This window comes from Barbus barbus (genome assembly GCF_936440315.1).
Source record: "Barbus barbus genome assembly, chromosome: 6".
In the NCBI taxonomy this organism is placed as follows: domain Eukaryota; kingdom Metazoa; phylum Chordata; class Actinopteri; order Cypriniformes; family Cyprinidae; genus Barbus; species Barbus barbus.
Genome location: NC_136734.1, coordinates 14,149,913 through 14,172,758, shown reverse-complemented (window position 1 = coordinate 14,172,758; position 22,846 = coordinate 14,149,913). Strand labels below are relative to the sequence as shown.

General features: G+C 36.0%; 1 protein-coding gene across 8 annotated transcripts in view; it reads left to right on the top strand.

Moving 5' to 3' along the window:
- The first annotated feature begins 1,593 nt into the window (after positions 1-1,593).
- LOC306870900 (phosphatidylserine decarboxylase proenzyme, mitochondrial-like) overlaps positions 1,594-22,846 on the top strand; it is a 36,935-nt gene continuing 15,682 nt past the window's right edge. The window contains exons 1-4 of one of the 8 annotated variants that reach the window (XM_079418472.1): positions 1,730-1,861; positions 6,774-6,832; positions 7,569-7,723; positions 20,646-20,915. In XM_079418472.1, the coding sequence (XP_079274598.1) occupies positions 20,851-20,915 (65 nt within the window). In that variant the 5' untranslated portion in view covers positions 1,730-1,861; positions 6,774-6,832; positions 7,569-7,723; positions 20,646-20,850. Of the gene's footprint in view, positions 1,862-6,773; positions 6,833-7,568; positions 7,724-18,258; positions 18,398-20,642; positions 21,098-22,846 lie in introns of those variants that run through there. The other 7 variants (XM_079418467.1, XM_079418468.1, XM_079418470.1 and 4 more) reach the window with 7 other exon arrangements.

The window sequence follows — 22,846 nt, the reverse complement described above, 5'->3', positions numbered from 1 at the left end:
TGATGTTTCTGAACCTGAAAAGCAATACAACAAAATTATCAAAGTTATTTCTGGGTTTATTTATTGTTGTTTTCTTAATTTATCTTTGTACCTGGTACTATAGTTTTTGGACATGTAACATGATAACAGCTAAATGTTGTTGTTGTTTTGCTTTGTTTTCAATAGGATATTTATTTTCTATTATATTAATTTAAGTTCTATTTATTTTTATTGTACAGAAAAAAACTGGTGCTATGTGTCAAGTGCTGTGGCAATGAACAACATTAAGAATGGGTCATACTAATCTTAATGCAACACTTCATATTATCGGAAAACATCATTCTGGTTTATGCAATGTAAAACCTTCCTTGTGATCTTCGTCATACTCAGTTTGTTTGCAAGATTGAAGGGTGTTTGAATGTGGGTTGTACGGTGACCGGGAGGGGACGTCTTCGGTTCAGTTAGTTTTGTGGTGACCACGACATGTTAAGTCGTGGGAACGAAATCGTTTTGTCGAGGTTACGACATCCTTACAACGACCTTTTCTCGTGGCCGCGACTTCTTATGTTGAGGGAGCCACATATTTTTCTTGTGGACACGTGTTTAATTCGTATGTGACCATAGCAACCCGGGATTATCAGAGATGGATAAAACATTTTTATTAACATTAAACATTTTATTTAATATTTTTATATTATTATTAGGTTATAAAGTAAGTTATAAGTTATATTTATATAAATTTCATATAAATATATTTAATTGTTTCCCTTTCAATTCGTATATCACTTTACCTAATTAACGTTCTGTATAATTATGCTATTTGCTACCATATATTTTGCTAATACTGTAAACGCCTGGCAATTATGCCAATACTTTATGATTGTAGGCTATTTATGCCAGTGCGTGATGATAAATGAGCGTGTTGTGTTTTTATTTACAAATGAAACTACGTGAAGGATTCAGTCCTCAATGAAACACTAGGCAGCAGGCTATAATGTTAATAATTATTAATTTGCAGAAAAAAATAAATATATGTTAAATTCAACCTTTAAACTGCATTTCCAATAGGCTATAAATTCCAGTAAGCATAATGGCATGTCGAGCATTTACAGTAGGCTTGCTTACAAAACTAGTCAGAACGTTATGTAAAACAAATATAAAAATATAATAATAGGCTAATAATAATACTGATGATGATAATAATAATAGCTAATAATATTATACAAATATTATGGAAAAAGACGATCAGTTAATGGACACACACAGCTAGCAAGACTGTGGGATGGATAAAAATGTTTTCTTGTAGGTCTATTTTATTTTATATACTTTATGTAACATTTATCCTATTCATGATAAACTTCATTCGAATGCTGTTTACATTCGTGTGCGATTGCCTACAGTCCGGTAGCCTATGGTCAATATAATAATTTAACTATGTATTAATTTCTATAGTAATTAATATAATAATTTCTTAATTCGAAATAGAATATTAATGAATCCATCTCTGATCCTCCCGGGTTTCTATGGTCACGTAGGGTTGTTTATGGATTAAACTTGTGGCCACAAGAAAAATATGTCCAAAACAAAGTGAACCGAGACGTCCCCTCCCGAGCACCGTAGGGTTGGGAGGTCAATCGAGTAATCAGGAGATTGTAGATAGCGTGTCAATGGTCAATTTGAGAGACAGGTGGCGGTAATGCACTTATTAGGCTGCGATCCGCCGTAAAGCGAGGAGAAGAATGAACCCTTCATCCCGGTAGATGGCGGCAGTGCGTGTGAGGAAGGACGGGAACACGGGCACCCTGTGACCGCACACAGGCATCATGGAAGCCCTCGTACGCAGAGTGTTTATCACCCACCTGTCAGGGACGGGAAAGAGCAGGTAACTGTCATGTTATTTTGCGCTTTTGTGAATGAATGTGAATTGTATTAGACCTTCGGAGGCTTAATGCTAATGACTAACGTTATACGCTTTATTATCCTGGCGAACCCGTAAGTGACGGATCTTGAGACCTAACGTTAACTTAGTTGGATCTCAGAGCCTGGTTACACAAATATAACTGACCTTAGAGAATTGCGTCAGCTCAAGTAATTAAGCATTAGCACATGAGCAGGGACGTATCCTTTGTCAATGTCCTTTCTTACCTTAAACGAACCCTTCTGACAAGTTCTTCTGGCCCGTATGATTTCTTGGCTTTTACTATGAGGCCCAGTTCACGTTACTTATAATACAAGTTGTGTGACTGATATAAATAAGTCTGCATTAGCGGTGCGAATTTCAAGAATAGAGTAATGAATTAATACAAATAGCAGCATTCTTTGTCAAATTTTCAATTTCAAAATGGAGACCTAGAAATGCACGCGTTTATGTCAGGGTTCCTCCGTGGTTTGGAAAAGTATGGAATTTGATTTTAAGTAATTTTCAGGTCTGGAAAAGTATGAAAAAAATGAAAGCAGAGTATGGAAATATTTCTAGACTTTGAAATATTTCCCAGTTGTTTTTTTTTTTTTTTTTTTTTTTTTTTTTTTAATAATCGAAAACTATACATTTATAATGAAAATAAGTTTATCATGCAAGAAGTGTGTTTTCATGGCAGATGTCTTCAGTGATTGTCAAACACCACTGAATGAATTCAAGGTGCACTTTTAATTATGCAAAATGTATTGCGTTTTGGGTTTCTCACGATATTCTTTGTACCGTATGCCATAGCCTCGAGGACCTTTGCAAAAATAAAACGAATACATACTTGTATGTGTTTGCACGAGAGACCATTAAACTTAAAAAAAAAAAAAGAAAACAAAGCATATAGTACAATGCACACTTTAGGGGTGTGGTGTCTCGGCCACCACAGAATATGCATTAAAGAGACCTAAGGCCTTGAAATTTGACACACTGCCCTAACGAAAGCCACATTTTGAACCCCTTTTTTTTTTTTTTAAATAGACCCTTGAACTTTGCAAATAGGGCAAAGTGCACAGCTGTAATATGCCATCAGCCCATTTCGTGTCATGGTTTTTCTGCTGCTGCAGCAGAGGATGTGCTAAATTGGACATTAGGCCTTGATATTAAATAAAAATAAGTGAAGTGACATACTGCCAAGTATGGTGACCCATACTCGGAATTCGTGCTCTGCATTTAACCCATCCAACGTGCGCACACACACAGCAGTGATCACACACACACACCGTGAACACACACCTGGAGCAGTGGGCAGCCATTTATGCTGCAGTGGCCGGGGAGCAGTTGGGGGTTTGGTGCCTTGCTCAAGGGCACCTCAGTCGTGGTATTTAGGATGGAGAGAGCGCTGGACATTCACTCCCCCCACCTACAATCCCTGCCGGCCCAATACTCGAACCTGCAACCTTTGGATTACGGGTCCGACTCTCTAACCATTAGGCCAGGAAAGGACAAGAAGACAAGAAATCATACAGGCCAACAACTTGTCAGAAGGGTTCTTTTAAGGTAAGAAAGGACATTGACAAAGGATACGTCCCTGCTCATGTGCTAATGCTTAATTACTTGAGCTGACGCAACTCTCTAAGGTCAGTTATATTTGTGTAACCAGGCTCTGAGATCCAACTAAGTTAACGTTAGGACTCAAAATCCGTCACTTTAAAGGCACTACCATAAGGAAAGCCAAATTTTGAGCAAACAATCTCTATTAATTCATGTGCATCTATGCTCTCACTTTATTATGAACACAAAATTGCTTAGCTTGTCAGTGAACTACGGTTCTGTGTAGTAATTCCCGCTCCATTTGAAAGCAGGTGATGGCGATTTACTGCCAATCACTGAACCAGCTTTACTGACTAGATGCACATGATAATCAAATTCAATTAATTGCACATCCCTAGTAGATATAGAGATTTGAAATAAATGCTTACTGCAAGTCTTTTGCAATTTTCAGGTCTCACTGTAATCAAATGCGATTCATCAGTGTAAATGAACTGGGAAACTTTGACTAAATGTGATTTTTAAATGTAATGATTTTAAACTGTGAATATCAATATCTAAGTTAAACCTGAGAAAAGAACTATTTAGGTCAGAGGTCTTCAACCCTGTTCCTGGGGACAAACTCTCCTGGAAAGTTTATTTCCAACCTCCTTCAGCACACCTGCCTGCAATTTTCAAGCAGTATTGAGGATCTTGTTTGGCTGCTTCAGGTGTGTTTGATTAGGGTTGTAGCTAAACTCTTCAGGATAGTGGGTCTCCAGGAACAGGGTTGAAGACTTCTGATTTAAGTGATAGAATGAATCAATGAGGGATACTTTGCTGCCATCTAGTGGTTGTATTTGCACTTTCAGGGAAGACTGCATAGACATGTACTGATTTAACCTTCATAACTATTACAGTGTCAGTTTCTGTCCAGTCTCCAAATAACTTTGCATGATTGTTTGGAATCATATAATGCATGAGTTTACATATTTTTTTGATGTTTGGAGTTTTCTTGTAAGATTTATAGGTGCTTGGGTACTATACAAGGACCACATTTTAAATGACCATGTTATAACTGTCCAAATGCCAATGTTCAATTTTTTTGATCGTTGTTGATCTATAGAGTCCAGAGAATTATACTGCAGTGGTCTGATTAATTTTGAGTAAAAAAACCTAGAACTAGTTCAAAAAAGTATATATTTTTATAATCTCAAATATTTAAAGAACCGTTGGATTGGCAGCAGTGGTCAAGTTGTTCAAAATGAGGAGATCTATCATATGATATGAGGATATAGCGTTTGTGAATATATGAACATTTTATTGCAATTTGAGGTAATTTATTATAGAAATATTGTGTTTTGAGGCCTATTTAACTGTTATAGCTCCACCTATGGTCTGATCTCCATGAAACTTTGCATGCTTGTTAAGAGTCACCTGACGCATGTTTTCAAGTTTTGTAAAGTTTTTGTTTAGGTTTCATAGGCTTTTGGGTATATTTGGCCATGCCCCTTTTCTAAATGACCCCTTTATAGCTAACCAAAGGACAAAAAAAAAAAAAAAAACTCATTCTTTTGATAATTATTTATCTTGAGAGTCCAGAGAATTGCGCTGCAGTGGTTTGATCAAGATGTGTGAAAAACCTAGGACTAGTTTACAAAAGTAGGTTTTTAACATAATTGAGAATATTTAATGAACGATTTGATTGCCAGCAATGGTTCTTGAGGCAAAGTTGCTCATGGCCTCGTTCAGACTGTCAGCCCAAATCCAATTTTTGTGCAAATCCGATTGAAATCTGATCATATTTAAATAGTCTGAATGGCAACGAACTACATGAAATCTGATTTGTGCAAATCCGTTTCGAGCTACATTCGTATGTGGTTTGGAATCCTATTAAAATCACATTTCTGGAAACCCGTTTCAGTCTGACCGTCAGATTGGATTTAGCATAGCTTTTTCACGTCTTCACGCCACGTAAAACGTAAACACGTCAGAGGTTTTTGCAGAAAACATGCTGAACATCTTTGAAGAAACAAGCTTGTATCGTTGCCAAGTGCAAGTCAAGTGGAAAAAAACAATATACTGCTAGTATACTCTTTATGATTTGAAAGTATCGAAGACAAAAAAGAAAAGGAAAAAAATAAGCAAAGTTTTTGACTTTTTTTTTCAAAAATTTCTGCCGCTGCCTCACAAGACAAAATATAATACTACAGCGCAACCGCGACGGTAAGACAACTTCTGTATTGCTGTTACTGTTGTTTTTAGCGTAGGCATAATGCAACGGCATTACCATAGAAACCAATGCACATTCAGTAAAAAGAGAGTGCTTATGGACACACAAATCGGATACATTTATGATATGCTGTGTAGACAGTCAGTTATTCAAATCAGATTGCACAAAATTGGATTTGGGTTGACCGTCTGAACGAGGCTTATGAGATCTATCAAATGATACGCATATTGAGTGGATGTTTGAAACACCACGTGATTATAGAGCCATAAAACTCATTAGCACCAACTAATGGCCGATTTCTTTACATTTTTACAGACTTTTAGGGGCCATGAGTCGAACATGCCCACCAGTTTTCGTTCCGATTGACCTCCGTTAACATTGCCTAATAGGTGCTTAAACTTGTTTTCCCAATGGCTGTAACACACCCGCCCACATAAGCTTTTAATTTTTCTTATTCTTTTTCAAAAGTTTTATTTGAACTTATTTAAAATGTTTTAAATGTTACGTTAAAATGATGGTAATTTGAAAGATAAAATCATGTTTTTTTTCTCTCGTGTAATCAACTATTATTTTCAGTGTCGACTAGTAGGAGCTGTACCATTTAGTCGACTAGACCCACACATCCCTATTGAAGACTATAAGATTTCATTCCTACTGTTAATCAAATTTTGGTAGGCTACTATGAGATGGATAGCCTATATGTTATAATTCAGATGGGTTTCCTGTTATTTTTATGGTATATCAAAAAGTGGATATTTTTAAATGTGATTGGTACATTTGACCAGTATTTACCATATTTTCAAAACAAAAATTAAAATAGGAAAAATATGAAAATTTAAGAAAAAAAATGCCCTTTTCCAAAAGGTACATCTGGAAAAAGGGGGGTCGTCTTATATTTGAGTCAATACGGTAATAAAAATCTTAATTACGGTAGGGTTTCAGCACTACGTGCTTGAACCCCTAAATATAGTGCTGTATAAACCATTTGTTAAATATTGGCCTAAACTCTAATGAGAGGTTTGGAAATTTGAGTCTGGAAAAATATGGAATTTTGAAATGGAAAATGTGTAGAAACCCTGATATGTAGTTCTGGAATATAAACAATGATGTGAATTGTCTTGTATGCAGTTTCCTGCAGCACGGTGGTGTCGGTCTCAGATGGAGTCAGCAGAGGTTGTTTTCAAAAGGTCAGTCACACTTACTAAATATTTTATCCCTGTTAAATAGTCCCACAGATGTTTTATTTTTTTTGCGTCACCGCACGATTTCGTATTTTTCATAAACTTGCCTAAAACTTAAATTAACCTGAGAGTCTTTTTTTGGAGTATGTAATATTGCAGTTCGTTATAATAGCCTTTATGTGGCACCGCTACATCATGTTTATGTAGATTTATATTTATAATACCCTACTGTGCCATTAGTATTTTCGCCAACAAAAATAGTTTTAAGGCAGTTATTTTTTTGCTGTATTGTGTCAGTAGGAATTATCAGTTTGCATTTCCAAACATTGCTTTTGCGATTTAATAATAATCATCCAGTGTGATTTTAGTATGCACAAAGGAGTCTGACAACAGAAATCTGAATCCAGTAGAATTGTGGCAACGTCTCCAAGATACTTTAAGACTGGATGATTGTGAGATCAGTTCTCTGTTGCAAGGATTATTACAATTAATGGCATAAGGAATGTTTGGAAATGTAATCTATTTCCTAATGATACACTACAGCAAAAGTAACGTGTTGCAATACTTCACTATATTTAAAGTTATTTACACTTAATGAAACCTGGCAGCTGTGCTTTTGTTTGAACAATGACCTTTTTATGTATATTTGCAATTGATCTATAAACACAATCCATAAATTGACTGTCACAAACATCTAATAGACACATTTAAGGTTATTTTATTCTTTTATTTTTTCTCTTAGGTTTTCCTGGACTACAGGCCCGTATACGAACCCTTCCTCTTCTTTTAGCTGCAGGTGGGGGTTATGTAGGATATGATCAATATGGGCGATACAAAGATCGGCAGCTGGAGAAACTTGGCATTGAAGTACCACCGCGGATTGCCAGTGCAATTCAGGTAAGGTCAATCTCAGAATATTGTATTTGTGTGTAAAATTTCCAGACAAATTAACACAAGGTCCTATTGCAAAACATTGCCATTGCAAATGCATTGTCTGCTACATCCACCACTTATTTCAGCACAGTAGGTTGTGTGCCATGAACTATGCAAAATTTAAATTTCCTGATTCTGTGAAAAATATCAAATCAATCAAATTTGTTCCCAAACACTGAAACAATTTTTGTACTGGTATCGTTTAGGGCTGGACAATAATTCAATATCAATATTTTCAATAATGGTGACGTGATTTTTAAACACTTTTCAGATATTTCGATATATATTACCAGTGTTTCCCATAGATTGATTTGTGTTGACTTCATTGAATAAACATGAGCACTACACTTTTCAAAAACACAACACGGTCCAGGTGTTTTATATGAATGTATCTCTGAAGGGAACCGACTGTCTTACGAAAAGTTTCAATGACACTTTCATTTTGTCTGAAGTCGCGTTCATGAGCAGAGCTGCTTTGTTTACAACCATTACCGGGTTAACCGCTGGTTCTACTGCTCTCAAAGCGCCTCCTGCAGGCAGAGAATCAGTTTGCATTTTCAATAATAAGCCAGTCTCCACCAACATGCTTTTGTTGCGCAGTATTTTGTTTTTTGCAGCGCAACCAAGCACTTTTCATACTCTTTATCCTGGCTGAAGCACATTTGTTTCCATCTATAAGAATAAGCAGCCTACACTACCATTCAAAAGTTTTTTTTTTTTTTGTGTGTACAGTACCAGTTTTCAGTGTCACATGATCCTTCATAAATCATTATAATTTGCTGATGATCAATGTTTAAAACAGTTGAGTACATATTTTCAGGATTCTTTGAATAGAAAAATTTAAAGATCAGCATTTATCTGAAGTGAAAAGCTTTCGTAACATGCACTATTCCATTCAAAAGCTTGGAGTCAGTATAATTTTTTGTTTTTGTTTAAATTAGAAATTAATACTTCTATTTAGCAAGGATGCTTTAAATTGATCAAAAAATATGATCAAAATATTTTGTAACATTTATAAATGTCTATTTCAGATAAATGCTTTTTCTTCTGAACTTTCTATTCATCAAAGAAACCTGAAAAGATTCTACTTGGCTGTTTTCAACATGTTTTTTGAGCAGCATATTAGAATGATTTCTGAAGGATCATATGACTGGAGTAATGATGTTAAAAATTCAGCTTTGAAATCACAGGAACAAATAAATTTAGTTTGCTGTAAAGCAGAAGAGAATTCTTTAGAAAACAAAACATTTTACTGTTCAAAAACTTTTGGCTTTTAATGTATGTTAGTTTGATGTTAAAGATATTAATATTAATAAGGTGAGTCTGAGATGTTTTTTTCCACATTTCTTGTTTGTATGAAGGCTAAATACAAATAAAAGGTGACAATTCATTTATTTGTGCAGTCTTTTTTTTTTTTTTTTTTTTTTTTTTTTTTTTTTTTTTTATATAAATATAGTTTTATAGGAGGAGGTTCCATAGACTTGGCAAATTCATTTTCATAAGTTTGTAGGTACAAACATTTGTTGTGGGCATTCTTGGCAGTTTTTATGAGGCTTTTTTAAAAATGGTGTTCATATTGATGCCAGAATTATATGGTATCAACCAAAATTAAGAAATGTATATATTTTTGTTTTGGGCCATATCGTCCGGTATAGTTACATTGGGGTACTGATGGTATGGCTGTGTTAGATGTCTTCAATGTCTCTGGATACTGAGATACTCTTTGGAGCCCATGTTCAAAAGTGTGTGTGTGTACATACTAATCTTTTGTACAGTATTACAAGAATGAGAATTTGTGTGTTTATTTATGAGAGATACGGATACAGTCGGGTCCATATACAGTGCCCTCCAAAAGTATTGGAACAGTTAAGTCAAAATTGCTCTGTTGGCTGTGGAGTCGAGACGATTACAAATATGATTAAAAGATGAATATGAGACAACTGTCACATTTTATTATTGGGTAAATCAACACACAGATGTTTTACCAAATAAAAAGAACAGCACTTTTAGATTTTCATCCCTCTATCTGATGTGAGCATAAGTATTGGAACAGTTTCCTCACAGGTCTTTCTAAGTGATCAGCTGTGTCCTGTTGCATTAATTCTTCAGGTATTAAGCAGGGAATGTTGTCTCAGTTATATACATTACTTCTGTATTCTGAATCTTGCATTCGATGATGACGCACACAAACCAGGATAAAGTTGAGGGAGAATTTGGAAACAACCAACAACTACTTGATCGGCTGAGAAAATAACAGTAGTTGATGACAGACAAATCATAAAAGCTGTGAAAATGAACCCTAAAAGACATGTCTGTAAAATCACCAACAACTTCCAGAAAGCTGGGGTGATGCTCTGACAATCTACTGTCCTCAGGAGACTTTGACACAGAATTACAGATGCTACACAGCAAGATGCAAACCTCTGACCAGCTCCAAAAATAGAAAGGCAAGATTAGAGTTTGCAAAAAAGCACAAAGGTGAGCCAGAAGAGTTTTGGAACTGTGTTTATGGACCGATGAGACCAAGATGAACCTTTATCTAAGTGATGGGAAAGCAAAAATGTGGAGAAAAAAAGGGAACTGCAAATGATCCCAAGCATACGGCCTCATCTGTAAAGCATGGTGGAGGTGGTGTCATGGCATGGGCATGCATGGCTGCCTCTGGAACAGGCCTCTCAACTTTACTGATGATTTAATGTATGATGGCAGTAGCAGAATGAATTTGGAAGGGTACAAAACCATCTTGCCTACCAATATTCAAGAAAATGCCACCAGATTCATTGGGAAGTGCTTCATATTGCATCAGGAGAGTGACCCAAAACACCTTGTTAGTTCAGTCAAGGAATTTATAAGGGCAAAGAAATGGAAAGTCTTAGATTGCCCAAGTCAATCTCCAGATTTATTCGATTGAACATGAATTTCACGAGCTGGAGAGGAGAGTAAAGGCAGAAACTCCCCAAAACAAGCAACGATTGGAATTGGCTGCATTAAAGGCTGGGAAAAGTATTTCAAAGATGAGACCAAGAGTCTGGTGATGTCTATGGGTCACAGACTCACTGCTGTGATTGTGTGCAAGAGATCTGCAACTAAATAATAGCTTTTAATGTTTTATATCTGCCTTATTTTCAACTGTCCCAATACTTCAATGAGTGGGATGAACTCTAAAAGTGCTGTTCTTTTTATTTGGTAAAACATGTATGTGTTGAAACGGCTAATAATAAAATGTGGCATTCTGTAGTTTTGTCTCCTATTCATCTTTTAATCATATTTGTAAATGTCTTGACTCCACAGCCAACGGAGCAATTTTGTCTTTACTGTTCCAATACATTTGGAGGGCACTCTATATTTGGACACGGGCACTTTTTTTATTTTTTTTATTATTTGAGGGTATTCTCATTACAATTGGAATAATGGTTACGGTATTACAGCTATTTAATATGTATACTTCATGGGGACACTTTATTTCTAGCGATTTATCGTCAATTTGATTTCACGGGTACTATTTAAACTAAACTGAGCTAGACAATGACATCTCTGAATTCAATAATGAAATGCCTTTTACTGAAAATTGAGTGTTTAATCTTAGTATACATTACTGACACTCTATCCTCCAATTTGATACTGTTAAGTGCTTTGACACAATCTGTATTGTTAAAAGCGCTATATAAATAAAGGTGACCTTGACTTGTACCCCCCCCCCCCCCCTTTTCAAGGGACCATAAGTAATTGGACCGTTGACTCAAAAGCTGTTTCATGGACAGCCGTAGGCTATTCTTTCGTTATTTATACATTAAGCAGGTAAAAGGTTTGGAGTTGATTCTAAGTGTGCCATCTGCATTTGGAAGCTGTTGCTGTGAACCCACATCTTGTGGTCAAAGGATCTCTCCATACAAGTAAAACAGACAATTGTTACGCTTAAAATCAAGAGAAGACTTCACAAGAGCAAATACAGAGGGTTCACCACAAGCTGCAAACAAGGCCAGATTAGACTTTGCCAAAAAACATCTCAAAAAGCCAGACCACTTCTGGAAAAGCATTCTTTAGACGGCTGAAATTAAGATCAACTTGTACCAGAATGACGGGAAGCAAAGTATGGAGAAGGTTTGGAACAGCTCATGATCCAAAGTACGCAACATCATCTGTGAAACATGGAGCAGTGTGATTGCATGAGCATGCATGGCTTCCCGTGGCACTGGGTTACTGGTGTTTAATGATGACGTGACAGAAGACAGAAGCAGCCGGAAGAATTATGAGGTGTAGAAGGATATACTGCCTGCCCAGATTCAGTCAAATGGAGCAAAGTTGATTGGGCCGCGCTTCATAATACAAATGGACGATGACCCAAAGCAACTCAGGAGTTTTTGAAGGTAAAAAGTGGAATATTCTGCAATGGCCAAGTCAATCTCCTGATCTCAGTCTGATTGAGCATGCATTTCACTTGAAGATAAAACAAAAGGCAGAAAGACCCACAAACAACTGAAGTCAGCTGCAGTAAAGGCCTGGCAAAGCTTCACAAAGGAGGAAACACAGTCTCTGGTGATGTCCATGAGTTCTAGACTTAAGGCAGTCATTGCCTGCAAAGGATTCTCAGCAAAATATAAAAAAAAATTTTTACTTATGATTTTTATTTTTTGTCCAATTATGTTTGAGCCCCTGAAAATGGGGGGATTGTGTATAAAAATGGTTGTAATTCCTAAACATTTTATGTTCGATTTGTTCAACCCTTTGAATTAAAGCTTAAAGTCTGGACATCAATTTCATCTCCATTGCGTCATTTTAATTCTATTCTGGTGGCATACAGAGTCAAAATTATGAATTGTCAGTGTCCATATCCATATATATGACCTAACTCTGTGTGTATATACACTGTGGGTGTAATTTCCATTATATTAATCTTGCATGTTTATCCACATGCTTTTTGTCCTTGTGTATTTTTTTGGCTTGTTAGTAAAAAAATTCAAGGATGATGCATTATCAATTTATCAAAAGTGGCAAAGACAAAGTTATTTTGAACTTTCAATTCATCAAAGTCCTGAAACAAAAATATTAAGCAGCACAACTGTTTTCAACATTAATGAGCATATTAGCATAAAATAATGATTTCTGAAGGAACCTATGACACTGACGTTTGGCATAATGGCTGCTCACAGCTCAGCTTACCATTGCAGGAATAAGTTACGTTGTGTACATATTTTCCCCAAACCATTCATTGTTAGTGTGTGTAAATATCATTTATAATATTACTTTCCTATCCACCTTATTCTTCAGTGCGGAAGTGAGCCTATTGATGAGACTCCTGGTTCACTGCTTTAGGGAAATAACATTGTGCTGTATACAGTAAAACTGTTTGCACTACAAATCAGTGTGTTCATAATTAAGATAATGCATTAAAATAATATGGTAAGATACCAATTTTCAATATCAAGCTGCAAAACGAGCTGTTTTGTACAGCTAAAAATAGCTGGATGCGGATGAGACCGGAAACTAGACCCATAGAATTGACAAATGGCCATGTCTGCTCTTACTGGAAGAAAAAGGTGGAAATATTATATATAATTCTTTGCATAATGACCTATTAGGATATTTATATGATCAATGATAAAGCAAGAAGTTTCCAAGTGTAAACGGATCCTAAAATACAGATAAGCTGTTGTCATTCACCATCTGAGTTTTGATTGTGGCGCTGCTTTGATAATACAGGGGCCGTTTCTCAATATGTGTTCTTGTCTGTTTTTGTGGACTCGTAAAACGTCATCAGTAGTCGCCCAAGTACTGTTCCAATTCAAGGTTCACATCTAGCCAAGTACAGTTAAAATCCCCGGATGTGTCCTTGCTCTGCCCGTTTTATCAAAGATGCATCCAGAGGTGACTTGTGCGAACTTGAGGCAGCGAGGTATCCCAGAATGCATTTCGCACCAATCAGTGAGCGTTAATGGCGGAGGGCAAAACCCGCAAAATTTTCAAAATATTACTGTTGTGTCATGAAATGCCATTCTAAGAGTATTTCATGCGAGAATGTAGTCGTTTAAAACTTAAATCTGCAGTTTATTTATAAAGAGAGCGCCTATTTGAAAATGTTTTGCCGATTTTGGAGACATGAGCTCATGTATCCGCCGAGAGCAGCCTCACCTGTGTAAACATTAGCTAGTCCTTCTGACATCTGCCGCTGGCTCTGGTGTCTCTGTAGTAGTTAAACATGAGGTAAAATTCGTTATGGGTAAATCTAACAGGCAATCTTTGGCCTCATGAATCTATTATTTCTTCCAGGTCATATGGTTTTTGGCTGAGCTCAAAGTTATGGTTCATAAATTATTCATTTATTAATCGTAACAGTGCTTACTTTGTTAATGTGACTGAATTGTTTGCTTTTGTCTTTATTTCCTATCAAGTCTCTTATACTTTTATAATGGCTATTATTGTTCATTAAAACTGGCATTTAACAAAAAAGGCAGAGTTGTGCTTGTCAAATTTCATATTTTATTATACACACAGTGAATCAGAGTATATGTGCACATATTACCTAAACCACATATTAATGTTTTATATTTTTAAAATGAAAACGAAAAGAGGGTTGTGTTTTATTTGTATTGTAATTGTATTAACCGCCGAGGACACAAGTCAGAATGCGTATTTGGTATTGAGAAACGGCCAGGGTGTACAAACATTTACACCTGAAAGTGTCAGTGTGACATTGCTGGAGATGTCAAGCTTTGAAGGTCTTGGCAATTTATTTTGTTTGGCAAGCCTGAATTGTTGCTTGTGCAAAGTTATTTAAATTGACTTTAACCAATTTAAATAACCTCAATAAATAATAAAATCAAATAAAACTACAAATTAGAAAAAAGGGAAGTAATTTTTTTTTTTCTTATCCAGTGGTAATCAAAAATTCTTACCACATCAATCGGGTCTAATACTATTAAAGATGATCATACTTGATCAATTTTAATCAATTTAATCTCACTTAATTCATTTGAGTTTGATTTTTTTTTAATTAAATATTTCCTTATGATGTCACAAATCCAGGACAGATACAATGTAGTGTTAATTTATTGTGTGGCCTTTAATACCAGCCAGCTGATCGGGTTATTTGAGTGTCCAAATCACCTGAGCGTGTTGAAATTCACTGGTGTTGTCACTAGCGTCTGATTGGCTGGTTTTATTTGAAGGCTTTCCGTAGAGTGCTGTAGTGTTTTATCTGCTTTATATAACGGATAAACATCAGCCTCCAACATGGAGCTCCTGTTAAGCGGTCACTCATTGTGACCCGGTGATGACCTATCTCACCGGACAGTTATGTTTGCACACAAAGTTGTTACAATGCAGTTAAGTCAGTTGACACAACCTCTAAAAACTTGATCTTTGTGACTTTAAACATGACATTGGGGACATTTTGTATCAGTAACACTCAAAGCTAAAGGTAGCATCCAGAACCAACACTCTCTGTCTATATATAGGCCTATTTATATATATTTTACTTGTTACGCCTGATATATGAGGACAGATTTCAGTTCAGCGGGTTTGTTGTAGGTTTACAGATAAGGCACAGTGCGGCAGAAAGCCTTGCTGCCAGAGACAACGCCATTCTTTGTGTAGGTGTGCCCCTTTTCCAGAACCTTCTCAGACATACAATGGCTTTTTTATATTGGTAGCCTAGAGGTAATAAATGGATGATAAATCTTGTCATGATACTAAATCGATAAACTACGGTGTAATAATTATTCTCTACAGTTCAGGTTTTGGGATCAGTTTCTGAAAAGAAGTCCCTTATGCTCACCAAGGCTGCATTTATAAAATAGAATAAAATAGTCATAATTTTTTAATTATTATCTGGGTTCATACAAAGTGCTTGAAGTACTTGAATTTGACTCTTTTTGAAATTTAACTCCTGGAAAACCCTTGAAAACAGCCATATTTTGAGAAGGTACTTTAATTTTTGAAAGGCAGTACATACGAAATTAGTGTTCATTATTTTTCGATAAAACAATCTCTTGCCTTTTAGACTGTCTATTTGTATTAGTAAGAAATATCAGATTACTCAATTGTCAAAATAATCAGAAGATTTGATTACCAAAATAAGTTACAGCCCTAGATTAGTTACAAAATACTACTGCGCAGGGCTTGACGCTTACCTTTTCCCCAAGGAGCACATGTGCTCCTAAGTGAAAAAATTTAGGAGCGCATTAAAAAAAATTTAGGGCCGCAATGCAAATTTTTCAAATTAGGTGTTTTAGCTTAATAAGGGGATACAAAGAGACATTTACAATCACAATTATTTAATTTATCAGAATACAGAAAGTACACAAGGTTTTTAAATAATTTTACTTCAGACACTATTTAATAGGCTAATTATGTAATTAGTTATAATCCTATTAAACTGTGTCGGTATAAAATTTTCACAATAATCATTGAAGCTTTTGTCACGGTATATGTTTTTGTTTTTAAAATCACAATATATAATTTCTAAGTGAAAAGTGTTGTCCTCCTAACAATTTACTAAAAGACTTTTATAAAAAATACATAAAAATATAAAGTAAACAAGTGTTTCAAGATTAGAGTGCAAAAGATTGTTCAAACGAACGAAAGAACAATAGGTAAGTAAGGTCCCATTTGTTAACATTAGTTAAAGCAGGTTAACATTAACTAAAAATGTGCAATAGCTAATTGTTGTAGTAGTTAATATTCTTTGTTAGTCAATGTTAGCTCCATTGAATTATATTAAGACAACTTTTGATTTTATAATGTATTAAAAGTTGAAATTAAGATTATTAATAAATGCAGTCATTGTTTTTTTCATGTTAACTAATGGAACTTGTGTTACTGAACAATAATAACGAATCAGTCGTTGATATATAGATAGGCCCACTGCTCTCTATTATAGATCAGTGGACGGGCCATGTTTTAGCTTAGAATTTTTTTTGAAAATAAATAGCTCATTAAGTCTTTAAGTAAGAATTATTTGAGGCTATTGTGAAGACTAAAGCGAATATAAATATCTAAATGACTGTGAGTGTGAAACAACATTATTTACACAGTTTTAGGAAAGTAGCTTAGCTGATTTGTTTACTGGGTTACCGGGGTAACGGCAGCGCCCTCTAGTGGCGAATGTGCGTCATTCAGCGCGTCTTCACTTTAACTCCGCTTTTCTTCTCATCTGTGCTCATTTAAATTAAACCGTTGCCTTTTTAAAGTTCTAAAGTAATCATATGAGGCTGCATCGCAATTTTTCCATAAATAAACAGAATAAATTAATACGTTTGTTATAGGCTACTGTATAAGTTAGGCTGTTTTGTATTTTGTTTTGTATTCGCACTTGTGCTCCTAAATACATTTTCCAGTTCGCACACATCTATTTTTAGTCGCAAATGCGAGTGAAATGCTCGCACTGTCGAGCCCTGCTACTGCGTTGTTTTGCTTTGTGTGATTTAAGACAAATTTGTATTAAATTTGAAATCCAAATTTTCAAATTAAATGTGAAAAATTGTATTAAAATATTGTCTCGTTCTAGTGAACCAAGTATCTGTATTTTGTCTCTTCTCTTGAGCTAAGTGTATTGTCACGCCCCTAGTGTTAAGCGGTGATACAACTCATAATTTTCCAAGTGTATGATATAGCTCTCATTCTTTAGATCAATCATATATTCATTAAAAAACTGTTTGAATAAGGAAGCGATAACTTTGCCATAGTATCCTTTCAAATGTAAAAGTTGCCAGAGTCATTGCATGCTTTTGTGCTGCACTTTATTTGTACCAATTTGTTTTATTAGTTTATTAGAATTTGACAGATAATAACTATATTGTTTGATAAGGGAGATCTCTGATTTTAGTCCTTGAAAACCAAAAAAGTAATGCTTAAAGTCCTTAAGTCCTGGAGTTTCATTTTGCCGTTTCTGTACGAACCCTGATTATTATAATTAAAAATAAGTTTTTTAAATAATATAATATTTTATAATTATAATGAATAAAAGAATTACAATAAAGCAGTCTTCAATACTGTTTTGATGCAAAACTAAAAATTGCTAATGTCGAACATGAATTTTTAATTATTTACTATTTTTCCTATTTTAAGATTGACATTCTTCACTTTAATTTTTGTATTTGATTGCAGAATGACTGAAATAACAGAAACCTTTTAGATTCTTTAGATCCTTTTTAAATGCATCATCCAGCCCAGCATGTGCTACATCTTTACAAACCAACTCCCAAAAGTAATATCAGTTCACTGGAACCCCTCCACAAAAAATTATGAGTCACAGTATGTTGCAATAGTTGTCGTAACAAAAGCAATCACTCTGTGAAAATGGCACATGTACAGTGATTATTTCTTTAATGACTTTAATCACAAGTGCTTGGTCCTGTCAGTTATATTTCTCTAGGTCTACTGAATACACATGCTATGTCTGAATACAGCTGAATACACATGCTATAGCTGTCTGCAGTTGTGCGTGTTTATGGAGTGGGATGGGCTCTTTGACAGTCATCAAATAGGAAGTAAGTCTTTTCACTCATCGGTCTGGTTAATATGTAGTGATGACATCACATCACACATGCCATATCTGAGCGGATCCTAGTACAAAGACAGTGAGTGGAGTGTAGTCCTTTAAGAAGATCGACAGACCTCTTATTGTGTCACTCTGTACAAGTGAGTGAAGATTTCCTTAAGTTGTTTTTTTTTATATATTTAAATGGTTGTATATTTGTGTTGTGGGCTTGAACTCTTTTATCATCAGGTTGTCAAATTATTTTATGTGTAGAATAGGCAAGAAAGAAATTCCAGAATTATTTCTAGTGGGAGAGCATTCAAAGTGTTTTCATACAGGATTTTTCGTATTAAAATTAGTATCAAAAGATGAGCCCAGACAGGAAGATTTACTTACTTCCTGTTTAATAGGAAGCCACAAGTTCATGTGATTTGCAGGCAGTCAAGTGTGCTTCTGGTTTTCCTTTTAAAGGATCTATGAAATCAGCAGTAGAAGTGTATTGTTTATTTGATAACATATATTTATTTTTGATGGGGCACAACAAATTGAAAAACTTTTTTTTTTTTTTTTTATTGTAAAATAAATTAAGAAACATTACAGAATGTAAAAGAATACTAAACAGTCAAGAACCGATGTAAAAAAACTTTTCAAAGAGATTCCACAATGTAGTTTTTACTTGGTGATTAATCTGGGAAAGAGAAGGGGAAACATAATATTAAAAATATGCAAACCTAAATTTTTGGTATTTTTTAATGGATGGGTAGATGGAGAAGTGTTATTTATATATATATATATATATATATATATATATATATATATATATATATATATATATATATATATATATATATATATATATATATAAATAATTAAAAAAAGGTGTGTGTTTATTTATTTTTGACAAATAAAAATTGGACTGTGTCCTATGGTGTGACAGCAAAAATGTAGAAAAACAAAACTTAACCTACAAATCACATGAGAAAAATGCATCTTAATTTTTAGTTACAAATAGCATGAGTTTTATCTTCAATGTCTACTTTTTTCTGTCACCATAGGACGCATTGATACATCAACTACCCATCGAATGATTTGTTGGACTAATCCTATTACATTTGGACAATAAAAGCTTAAAGTGTGTTAAATATCAGTGCCACTTCGCTCAACAACACAGTCCAAACGACGTAACGGGCAACATGCTGTCTGCCCCGTGATGACCTCTTGCTGGGGTGTGACGAAAGACTATGGTCTTTTATTGACGATAGCCAGAGATATTGTTAAAAACATAAATTATCTTAAGAGGATATGGCATTTCCAATTAATGTAGGCCTGTTACATTATTATTTTTATTAGGCTTATTATTATGAAGTTACTTTTATTATTAAATTAAAAGTACAATTAATTTGCCCTGCAATAATTAATGCATGACGACTGTGCTGTGAAGATAAAATTAGACTATTTACTCAATTAAATTTTTTTAAAAAGGTTTTTTAAAACAGGTCTATTAGGCTATGGGCTACCTACAATGAATTATAGTCCTATAATTAAAATATTAACACTGCAGTCAACAACAAAAGTCAATTAAATAAAAAGCTTTTATTTCAAGCACCGACTTTCAACAACAACCTGTTTAACACAAAATGTTTCTTTTTTTCATTATGTACGGGCCACAAGATAAATATTAAGGGAATATGTGAAAACAGCTATAGGCTATACCGTTATCAGCATATGTTGAAGTAGATTCGTCTCTGAGAGAATATGCAGCGTCAGATGCCGAAAGCTTCATTACTCCTTCATTCCATTTTTACTTTCACTTTCTGTTTATAGTGAATTGACTGAGATTAAGTTAAATACAACCCAGTGTTGGGTAAATATTGGACAACACATGCTGGGTTGTTTTCAACCAACAGTTGGGTTAAATGTTTAACCCAACCTGGGCAGTAACCCAACTGCTGAGTAAAAACAACCCAATCGCTGGGTCCGTCCATTATTTTACCCAGCGGGTTGTATTTAGCCCAGCATTTTTTAGTGTATGAATGAAAATATAATTCATATAAATTGGTATATGCACTTATAGATTTTCTTACACGTTGTTGCTGTACTGAATATTAATTGTTTTGTGCAGAAATTAATATTCTTAAAATAGAAAGCAAGTTAAAGTAAATGCACTGTATTTTTAGGCTTTTTTTGATGCAGTGGACTTTGTAGAGTGATTTTGAGATCAGAAATCGTTTGTCATAACAGTCAGGAGCTCGTTGCTCTTTATCCTTCAGTTGAGAAAGAGATGCGAGCGAGAGTGGGATGGGGTCATAGATGGAATTCAGAATCTACTGAGCACATGCTGTGACAGGATTGTCTGTTTACAAACCCCTCCCTCTCCTCCTCCTTTTCATATCGCCGCCTTCCCAGCAGCACCAGGCCTTGAATTCAGCAGCGGCTTAGAAGAGAAGGTGGACTCATCCTCCGGCTGACCAATCACAGTTAAGCATCCCACACGTGACGAGCAGTGAGGGCCGGTCTTTAAGCTTTGCAGCAGAAAACAACCGGGCCAGACAGACGGAGTGAGCGTGAGAGAAGGCTAAAGCCTGCCATACGCACTAATCCCTCCACAGTGATCATGTGTCAGGGGAGTCTGAAGCAGCAGAAACAGAAGGGGCCGGTGCGGAGTGCTGCAGGGAAATGGTGAGATGCTGCAGGTCTTTGCACAGCTCTCCCTCTTGCTACAATCTCCACAGAGTCAGGGTTGATGTACGGCGTTTCCGTCCGCCGGGCTCCTCAGCGGGAGCGACAGGGGAGCCCGCACACGGCGCCAACAACGCTGGCACGGGAGGCCCGCCTCAGCTCAGCCACCGGAGCCGATTCAGGTACCGGCAAGGAGTGTGTGAGATGATGGGACGTAGTTCAGGCTGGGAATGTGTGTGGATGATGGGTGTATTTTGCTGGTCGGATGTAGAACAGTTGTTGTCGGCGCACTCGGAGTGAGAGAGGACAATTGAAGGATCAGCGGAGCTGAAAAGTGGGCGAGCGAGAGGGGATTACGGAGACCTTGCACAAACTGGGCCACCCTGCAGAGGGGCAATCAGTGTGCAGTGAGAGTTCATGTGACGGGACTCGGTCCCCCCGGATGAGCCCCCGTCACTGTCCCGGCGATTATGTTTGGCCTAATTGCGACGTAACATTAGACTGTTGCTAGCACTCTCCATCCAATACAATCCACACCATTTGCATAGCTCTACTCGGAGCAGATGCTGTTCCCCTTGAGTAAGCGAAAGATGCAAAGAACTGAGGGAGGCTCAGATTCAGTCAGTGATTGGCCAATATGTGCCTGCATTGAAGAAGCAAGGGGGGCTATGTAAGACAGAGAGTCTGCGAAAGAGAGAGTCCGAATCCAAAGACTTTGTTGTCTTTTTACTGGCTGCAATCATCAGCTCTCAAACAGCCTGCGCAGTTTGAGTAATGCACTGTGAATAGCTGTTGAACTGCAAGGTTCTTCGATGGCTATTCATCTGCTCTGGACAGGATGGGGGAGGGGTAGAAATGCTCTAAATTCAATTGAATGATAACCTGATGACTGAAAGCTCTCATAAAACCCCACAGTCATTGTTTCAAGCCGTTTAAGCGCACTTGGGTGCAGCGCACACTTTGGCATATTAACTGGATTTGCCAACCGCTAGAATGAGGTTACATAATGCACACACTAAAACTGTTTAATGTGAAAGGTTATACCAGGCATTTGCTCAGAGAAGTTGCTAAACGCGGGCTATCAGGTTCATTGATAGGTTCTGTTATAATGTCATACGTTATGATAAAGGAAACTAGATTTTTGCATTTTCAAGAAAATGTGAGTGGTGGTGGCGGCATCGGCAAAATTCCTTTTGTGATTCTAGGACGTTGCTATGGCCTTCTATGTGGTTGCTTAGTGTCCCAAGTGAAAAGAGCCCTCTGTATTGGCTCAAATCCAAACTTCAATGTAAGCCTTTTGTCTTTTTTTTACTGCCATGCAGAAGTGCTTGTCTGCCAGGTGCAGGACAAGTTAGGTGGAATTTTTAAATGTAAGATTTTAACAAAGCCCTACAAATAAATGTGAGCAGAAGGTAGGATGCTGCCTAATTATAGGCCATATTAAACATTATGTAATCATGCCTCACAGTTTAAAGTGCTAAACGCTTTTTTCATAGAGGCATTACCTGTTTGTTTACATTTGAATGTTCATGCATATTCATTGACTAACCTAAAAATACAGCTATGGTGAGTTAAAGTGCAACATACAATACCAGTATTGCCAACCCAGGCACACTGGAAAACATTCCCATGGCAACATTTCTGCAAAATTATATTACATCGTTTATTCTTGCACATTTCGCGACATTTTAAAAGTGAATTGTTGGTTTTGAACGTGAACGTAAATGTCAGATCTGGCAACTTTTTTGCAGCAGTACCGAAATTAAATGTTCGCCGTGTGGCATTAAAAGGTTAATGCTCCATCATGATTGAAAATAATGTACTATCGAGACTTAACCCTACGTTAAACCTAACCAGTAGTGTTAACAAAAGCTAACATGAAATACAAACGCATTTTGCTGAAGCAACCCTGCAGTTTTAGATTGCTTCCA